Below are 9,359 nucleotides of genomic sequence, written 5' to 3'. Positions count from 1 at the left end.
CCGCCGCGGTGGGCCCCCGCCCCCCCCGTCCGCCGGGGGGAGTCCAGCGGCGGCCTGGCGCAGGGAACACACCGAGACCCCTGTGGCCAGACGACAGCCTCCCTTAGCAAGGAGCTGGTGAGCTACCCCAAACTGAAGCTGAAGATCATGATCAGGGATAAGCTCGTCCGCGACGGCATCCACCTGAGCAAGCCCCCGTACTCCCGCAAGGTAAGGAGGCGCCGCCCAGGCGGCCCGGGGCGCGCGGCGGGCGGGGACGCGGCCCGGCAGCTTCTGCTGAGGTTTGGGTGACGTCGGGGAGCCCAGGATGCCTAGATGTCTGGGACTCTCTTCTCTTTTCCTTCAGTGTTAGCAAGAACTATAGACAGTCCGTTCACGGGTCACAGTGTTTCTAAGACAAGATCCCGCACCCAGATGTTACCTCTCAAGTAAAACCACGTCTCGGCCTGTCGGGTGCTCACCTGTTAGGAGCCGGACAGTAACAAAAGGGAATTTGTAATGCCCTCGGTAGCTGTGTTTGGGTGGAAGGTACCAGAACAACGATTCATCGTTATTTTCGACCTGCCTTTTAAACTTTATTTTCCTTACTTTTTTGAGTTGGAGAAACTCCCAAGGGAATTGATCGAACTCTCTTTAAAGAGTGGGAAATCCTGCCCGGTTGCTCTCAATCCCATGCAATTGAATCCTAGCACTGTTGCAGAACTGAGACCTGTGCCATTAATATGAGACACGTGTCGCCCAATTTGAGTGACGTTCCCTTCACCTAAGTATGAGTAACCAGGTGCTGAAAACATTGGCGATAACAGGGCTTCAGGTGTGCTCGGAGGTCTGTGCTGTCAGCCATGTGGTTTATTATTAATCTGGACGACGTGAAGTGGGTACAGCTGTGTCTTCTAGGAAGTCTGAGTGGGCTTGCATTTAGGAGAGGAGGACACACAGCACAAGGAAGTGACATGTTTCAGCCCCTGCCTGGGGAGGAATTCTTTGCAGAAGGAGCATCAGGGAAGGGGACTGGAAGCTCCGAAGCTCTGATGAAAGAAGGCTGAAATATGGAGTGATTTTGAGTCACTAGCAGACAGCAGACAGCTCTGCTCCTAGCTCTGGGTCTCCTTGGTGTAGGATTTTGTCAGGTAGAGGGGTCCTCCCTTGAGGGGAGGTAGATGGCACAGGTGACTCAGCATTGCCTGGAGTTACACAGGCAAATGAATACCTGAGCTGGGGAATCAGGACTTAGAGACAGGCGGGGAGAAAATGATGGTGAAGATACTCAGCAGGTGGGGAGGATAAACAGAACCCCATCATAAGGCATGTGGGTGATTGACGTGCTGTGTGGGCATCCTGGGCCTTCACATTGCCTCTATTAAGTAAAAGGCATCATGCATGGCTTTAAGGAAGTTCAAGGGAAAACTCTGGAAAAAGTAGACAATGATGTCTAGGTAGAGAGAAGTAAGGGATTTACTGTTATCCATCTGCTGTCTTGCAGGTAAAGTAGGCAGTTCACATAACCTCCTTGAGAGTGTAAATTGGTTTTATAAAGATGATATAAAGGGCAGGGCAGGAAGGCAGTCTGCAAATTAAACACATGTTCTGGTTACCCATTCCAGCTGTGCTACCGATGTGAGCTGGGAGCAGGAAAGGAGAGGGCACGATTTCCCCAGGCACGTGGAGTCAGAGGAGTGTCTCCTGGGAAAGGAAGGGACTCCAGTCATTGATAGGAAGGTTCTGTCCTGGACGCAGCACTTTAAAGGAGTTGGAAGTCAGTTGGGTGTTTGTCTCAACATCCCAGGCTTAGGGGGAGAGAACATGAGGACCCAAAAGGAGGGCATAGTTCAAGTCCTGGCCAGAAAGGAATGCAGAGAGCTTACTGTGCTTCTAGGGCTTATTTGTCTTTAGGGACCTGCCATGCAGGATGGCTGAGACCACAGGAAGACTGTGGCCTCCAGGTGAGCATGTAGGCATTAAGTTACAAATGTGGGCTCTGATTCTTTGAAAAGCAAGAAAGACAACCTAAATATCAAACTTAGAAGCTGAAGAGGATTTTAAGGACGGGACTGTTTGGACATGGGCTTTCAAATGTGAGCTCCTTCTTAGATCAGTAGGTAATATGATATTGTGTCCTTGCTTAAATGCAATTTATATGAGAAAAATTCAGCTTGTGTGTAGTACTACTTACTTTCCATGTAAAGAATTATTTCGGTCAACTATGAATTCTGTAACAATAATGCTTGATGATAAAGATCTGCCCCAATTCACTTTCTATGTATATTTCATTCTCCTTTACAAACTTATGGAAGAATAAAATGGAAATAGAAATATTTTCATTACCTTGTTCATCGTTGCCCCACCTGGGGACCAAAAACTGGAGCCCAAAATTTATTATAAGAAAGAATAATGCAAACTGAGATAGAAATGAAAATATAATTAATGTACATGAAACTGAGCACACAAGTGGATGTAGATTAGATCATGTTGGTCTGTCTGCATTGGTTGCTCATATGAGCATTGCCTCTTCTGTTTTAGATTTTAACATATTTAAGAATTTGTTTCCAGATGTAGCTTGTTTCTTCATGATCAGGGGTAGGACTTTTTCTGTAAGATGAAATCTACATGATCATTTCTCCAGGCTCATTGGCTCTGTCATGATAAGAAGGTGTCATATTCACACTATGTGCATTTGGAATTCTGCTTGATAGGGTGAGCTTCCATCTCCTTTGTGGTCATTTGCATCATCGATCTTGGTGTTTTGTCCTTTGGCGAGGAGATTATATGGCTTAGAAGCGGATTATACTAAGGGTGACCAAGGCAGTCATTCTGAGTGTTTTACAAAGGAAAGCGAGCTGAGGAATTTTCCCAGTAATCACCTGAAAAGATTGAGGCTCTGCTGTGGTAACAGTTAGGATGGCCAATTTAGAGATCAGCAGCTAGAATGTAAGTAACAAGTGAGTTTCTCTTTGTTTTCTAAAGAAAGCCTGTGGAGCACCAAGCTTGAAATTGATGTCACTGGATGAGTCTCTCTTCTGGGCTGTCTTTCATTTCTCTAACAGCTTTGATTTCTACCTTCATGAAATGGGAATAAAAATATTTAGAAATATATATAATTTGTTTTAATCTGCCTTCTTTTTGCCACCCATACCGCCTGCTGGGCTCCAGGTTACTGGAGGATGTAGAATCCCTGCCTTCAGGGAGCTTGGGATCAAGTAGGGAAGACGTAAATAGAATGAACAGTAATGAGAAGATGCTGATTGCACTTTTTTTTTTTAAATGAGGTTTTCACTATAGGGCATGTGTGTTCCCCAGAAAGACAGAAAGTGAGAAATCGCCCCCCCCTCCCCCCGGGTGATGGCCACGCCACACTCCCTTCTTCTCCATTCTCCTCTCAGGATCTTGGGCACACGCGCACACGTTCCTGGTGTGAGTTTAAGCCACCGGGTCTGGGACTCGAACCACAGTTGGCTATATGAAAGTCCAGTGACATAGCCATCATGCCAACTGCTGGTCCTGATGCTGATTGATTTGATGGGAAGCACATGATGCCATGAGCAGCTTGAGTGGATTTAGCTGGAAGAAAAGCAGGGTCTTCAAGTGAAGCGTGTTCTAGGTAGAGAGAATGCTGTGTGCTAAGGCCAAGAAAGGGACAAGTTTAGCATGAAATGGGAATTTCAGGAAATTTAGCCCTGCTGCAGCATTGATGCTTGGAGAAAGTGGCAGGAGGTGGAGGGATGGGCAATGGCTGGTCCTGGATGGCCTTGAAGTCATGTTAGGGAGTTCAGAGAGTATCTCAATAGCAGAAGGGAATTGTTGACAGATCCTGTCCAGAGGCAGTTGACAACTGGGAGGTTGTTGCTGTGCAGGAGATGTTGGTGGCCTGACTTCTGTGGATTGGGGAATTTCAAAATACTTTTGTCAATGTAGTTGGCAGGGGAGCAGAGGTGACACCTGGGGCAAAGGATATTGAAGTGGGGGTTACTGACACCTTGAAGACACTGAGTGAGCTGTAGGGGAGCAGAGGGAAGGGACTAGGACTGAACCCTGGAGAACATAGGAAGGAAGGAATCAGGAGGAAGTGAGGTTCTGGAAGCCATGGGAAACTGAAGTTTTCGGGGGGAGAGACTGCTCAGGTCAGATCCCAGTCAAGCAGGACAGAAGTGGAACTATGTCCCTGAGAAGTAGCCAGTACACCATCAAGAAACTTTGCAACACATTTCTTATCCAAAATGCTTGGGATCGGAAGGGCTTGGGGTTTGACGTGTTTTAGGATTTTGGAATATTTGCATATGCATGAAGTATCTCAGGGATGGGAACCAAATCCAAACAAAATTCATTTGTGTTTCATATACACTGTATGCACACAGCCTGAAGGCAATTTTATATGATATTTTGGAATTGTAGCATTTTGATGCAACTCATATGAGATCAGGTGTAAACGTTTCTACTTGCGGTATAACATGGGTGCTCAATAAGGTTTTGAAATAATTATTTTATTATTATTGAAGTTTATTTTTTATTTCAATTTGAACAGAGAGAGACAGAGGGGGGGAGAGAGAGAAGCGGGTAAGGCAGTGAGAAAGCAAGCTGCCAGGTCTGGGACTCAAACTGCGTTCAGCCATGTGGGAGTCCAGCACCATTAACCACCATACCACCTTCTGACCCCAAAAAGTTTTGTCTTTTGAAGGGTTTCATTGAAGAGCTCTCATTTCTCTATCTGGTCAGATGGAACTAGTGGAGAATCGGAAGATTAGAGGTTTAAATAGGATATGGGGTTAATATGCAAATATTAGATATTATGATCTGATGTTTATAGCTATGCCTAAATATAAACATTACACAATAGAATGTATAGGCTCATACATGATTGCACACAGGAGACACCCTTGCTATCCACGCACCTCTGCTGAGGGTGCCAGGTTGATGCATGAGGTTTTGTTGAGCCCCATGAAGTTTGGCAATTCTTGTGGGAGTTGTAGTAGGTGTGCAGGATATGGGGTTGTGTTTTCCAGCACATTTGGAAAAGCAGAAGGCAGCCTCCAGGGCAGAGTGTGGGTGGATAAGCTTCTAGACTTCTCCCTGGGAAGGTTCTCCTTGCCATTTCTACCAATTAAAGCTGTTTGAGTTAGTACAGCCTTATTTAATAATGCTGTAGGAATGTTCATCTTCATTTACATCTAAGTGTGAATTTAATTAAGTAACCAGACTCTTGTGGTAATAAGGCTATTTATGAATTCTCCGGAGAGACGGCCTTGGATGCAGGAACTTGGAAAGGGAGAAGCAGTGTGAAGGCTGCTGTGTCTGGGGCCAGAATGGAGGATAGAGATGAAATATTTTAAAAGGAAAAAGAGGTTGGCAACGATATGTTTGTGTCCTTTGGAGTTTTGCCTCAGGTTCTGGCAAAGGCTGAAATGACAATAAATATTCCTCCTCCCAGGAATTTCTTCTGTCTTTGTGACATTACCAGGGACAGATTGGAAGCTGGGAAACTTCAGGTTTTTTTTTTTTCTTTTAACTTGGTCAATATACTAAAGTAGCTTCAGCCTAGATCCTTCTAGGCTTCTTGGTCAATATACTAAAGTAGCTTCAGCCTATATCCTTCTAGGCAACGTTTATTTCTAGTCCTTGACTGGAATACCATGGAAAGAAAGGAAAGAAGGAGACAAGCCTTTGGGGGTGAGGTGAGATACTGGGGCACTTTTTTTCTTATGTTTCTTATAGTTTACTGACAGTAGAGTTTCCACATAAGTGGACCCTCTGCCATCTGCCCTTCTGTCCATCCATCTGTCTATCCTTCTATTTAACAAGTAACAGAGGCCATGTGCTAGGCTCTAAGGTTTCGACTGCAGAGAACGAGACAGACATGGTCCCTTCTTTTATAAAGAGGGCCTAACCCAGTGCCTGACACATAGTTGTTGCACCATATCGAAGTTGCGTATAAATTTACAAACATCAAAGAGTAGAGAATTTTGCATTTTTGTTCATTTTAAGTGTTTTTTTTTTAAATGATCAACTCTGATGGAAACTTGAGAGTAGAGAATTTTGCATTTTTGTTCATTTTAAATGTTTTTTTTTTTAAATGATCAACTCTGGTGAAAACTTGAGTAAAGATTATTAATGTTGAAAGTTAAAATCAAAATATGTTTATTCCTTAAATGTTATCAAAGAATTGGGAATTAGATTTCTACTCCTGTAGGACATTTAAAATAAGACATCTTGGGACCAGCAGATGGCATAATAGTTACGGCACTGGACTCCCACATAGTTGACCGCAGTTCAAGTCCCAGACCCAGTGGCTTAAAACTCATGCCAGGGGTGTGTGCATGCCCAAGATCCCGAGAGGAGAATGGAGGAGAAGAGAGTGTGGCATGGCCATCTCCTCTAGGGGGTGATTTCTTGCTTTCTGTCTCTCCGGTGAATTCACGTGCCCTATAGCAAAGATCCCTTTAAAAAAAAAAAAAAATGTCTTGCAGCAGGCCAGGGCAGTGGTGAGATAAGTGAAGCACCCAAAATGAAATTTAAGGAGATGCTCGCTCTTAGGATCATGCAAGTCCAGGTCATGCTGGAGGGCTGGCCCCCATTAACAAAGAAAATCACTTATGAACTATCAGCTATTGGTGCCATTGACCTCTCTCAAATCAACGGCGGTTACCTGTTCTTCCTGTGTTTACCACCTGCTCTTCTCAGCAAGGTGTTGCCAGCCTTGTCAGAGCCCATGTCCCACACTGGGAACACCTGATTTCCGTATTATGGAAGCCTATGGAATTTATCCAGTCCAGAACCATATTTTGCACTCCGAGTACTCCCTTCAGACAGTGTAGTGTAGTGGTTTAAAGCACAGGCTCAGAACCGGGCTGCAGAGGTCAAGTCCTGCTCTGCTTCGTGTTAGGAACCTCTGGGTCCTTCATAAAAAGTGGCAACACTGGTGACCCCCTTGTGGGGTTGTCATGGAGATGAGATGAGCTAACACTGGTGAACTTAGTACACCAAAATTTGTATCAGTTGCGTAGAGCTGCCATGACAAAGTACTGCAGATTGGGTGCTAAGCACAACAAAATGTGGTCTCACTTGGTTGTAAACACTGGAAGTCCAAGATTAAGGTATTGTCAGAGCCTTGATCTAAAAATCTAAAGTGTCTACTCTGTGCTTCCTCTGTAGGGGTGCACCAAAAAAATAATCCATGTAACAGTTCTGTCTGCCATAGAGACTTCAACACCATGGGGTCTGCCGGCTCACACGGTCCAAGTGGCAGAGCAGCTGGCGCAGTGGCCTGGAGAACCTTGTCTTATTCTGTGCCCCACTTGAAACTAGCAGATTGTGGGGTCACTCAATAAACGGTCAAATGAAAAAATGTATGGCCTCAAATCCAAAGCAGCTCACAAGGCCTTGACTCTTTTCTAGTTGTTGCAGGGGGCCAGGTGCAATAACTTATTCTTCACCTTACAGTAAATCTCTTGATATTTCCCACACTGCTGGACCCCTGGAAATTTCACGGAGGCAGAATGCCCCTGTTTGTTGTATTTCTTTCTTACCTTCTGACATTCAAATGTCTTACCAACAAACCTTTGGTAGTTACTTTTTATGATCACCAAATCCAGGCAGTATAATGTCATCAGTGTAATGGACCAGGGTGATGTGTTCACTTATTTCATCTCCATAACAACCCTAACAGGTAGTCTCTCAAGCTGCCACTTCCCAGACAGCAAAGGTACTTAGCCTGTAGCAGAGCAGGGACTTGAACTCTGCAGTTTTGTTCTGAGCTTGTGCTTTTAACTACTATACTACGGTGTCAGCAGTGTGGAGGGGAAAGGCCATCAAGGGCCCTGCAGACTACCTTAAGGCATATGGCTGGAAAGATGATATATCCCTGAGACAGGTCAGAGGAGGTGTCTTGCTGGCCTCGCCGGCTGAAAGAAAACTGTTCTCAATGGTCTTTACTAACTGGTGTCCAGAAAAAAAAGCCTTTGCCCGATGACTAGCCCGGCTCATGGTGTGTTCACCCACGTTAGTCTCTGTCATTCCTGTAACTAGGTTTGCTTGGACCTCAGCCTCCATCAGAATAGTGATGTGTCAGCTGTGTACACAGAGCCTGATGGCACAGGTCTCATTCCTGGTGACGGGGTGGGGGTCTGGTAATAAATCAGTGATGGATTTTTGTTATAAGCAGTGCTCAGGAATTTCTGTGTGCTTGAGGATATAATGAAAATGACTTTTAAATGTGTAAGGGTATCAAAATTTAGATATTAGGAATTAGTTTTTAATCTGGAAAACAGTCACTTGGAAGATTCTGCATTGCTGTTACTCAAAACGTTTCTAGAACTATGGTGCCTGTGGCACTCACTGAAATATCTTTTGTCTGCTCCACCGTCATTCTCAGGTGGACCTCATTTGGGGTAAACAGCTACAGTCATTTGGAATCAAATCAGGTGCTTAAGAGTAGTGACATTCAGTAAGATGTGGAAATGGAATCTGACAAGGTAAGGCTTTGTGCGTGTGCGACTTGTAAACTGGTTTTTAGATTTTATAATACGTATAATCCTTTTCCTACTTTTAAACCTGTAAAATATGCTCCAGTACATATTCACATTGGTAAATATGAAAATTCTCCAAAACCACTTTTTAAAATATAAAAATCAAATCCCTATGTATTTACAGAGTAGGCCACAGGTCCCAGTCTCTCCCAGTAGATAGTGTCAAGGTGCCTGTGGCCCGAAAGGGGAGGATTTAGGTAAACTGCTGCCCACGCTGTGCTGATCAACACCTGCGTGCTGTGATGGTGTTCTCAGGGCTTTGCGTCCGCTGGTCCTGCTGTTCCTGGGAAACTGTCTCCCTAGTCTGCCCGATCAAGTTGTAAGGACTCATCATTGTGCTCATTCTTCCTTTCCCTCTCTTGAGTGAAAAAAGATGTCAAAGGTAGAAGTGGTGGTATTAAGGCTGCCCCCCGCCCCCAGCCTTGTCCGCACTTAGTATACCAGGGCAAATAAGACTTTTTTTTTTTTTTGCTAAAACTGCAATTCTTTTTTTTTTGTTGTTGTTATTGTCAGCAAATGATCTTCCATTTCTTGTTTTCTGTATGTTTTGCTTTTTTTCCCCCCATCCTGGATTCCCTATCTCTTACCCTCTGTCATCTCCCACTCTCCTCCCTCACTGTCTCTGGTATCTACGTTTGCTTTCTATACTGTTTTCCCCCCACATTTTATTGAATCACCAAAGACCCTAATCAATCCAAATACCCTCATAGCAAACACAGGTGACATACACATTTCCATGAACACAAGTCTAACTTTACGCATCCTATAAAGTAGCACCTAGCTGGGGCTACATATCCTACTGCAGTCATTGAATAGATATATTTTTTTTCCTGAAACTTTTTT

General features: G+C 44.5%; 1 protein-coding gene across 1 annotated transcript in view; it reads left to right on the top strand.

Moving 5' to 3' along the window:
- Nucleotides 1-9,359, top strand: part of SAMD5 (sterile alpha motif domain containing 5) — a 62,448-nt gene that overhangs the window by 460 nt on the left and 52,629 nt on the right. The window contains 1 exon segment of the mRNA XM_027774385.1: nt 1-210. This exon segment is cut by the window's left edge and continues 171 nt beyond it. Within this exon segment, the coding sequence (XP_027630186.1) occupies nt 1-210 (210 nt within the window).

This window comes from Tupaia chinensis, unplaced genomic scaffold (genome assembly GCF_000334495.1).
Source record: "Tupaia chinensis unplaced genomic scaffold, TupChi_1.0 Scaffold000427_1, whole genome shotgun sequence".
Taxonomy (NCBI): Eukaryota; Metazoa; Chordata; class Mammalia; order Scandentia; family Tupaiidae; genus Tupaia; species Tupaia belangeri.
This window is presented reverse-complemented; position numbering and strand designations above follow the sequence as displayed.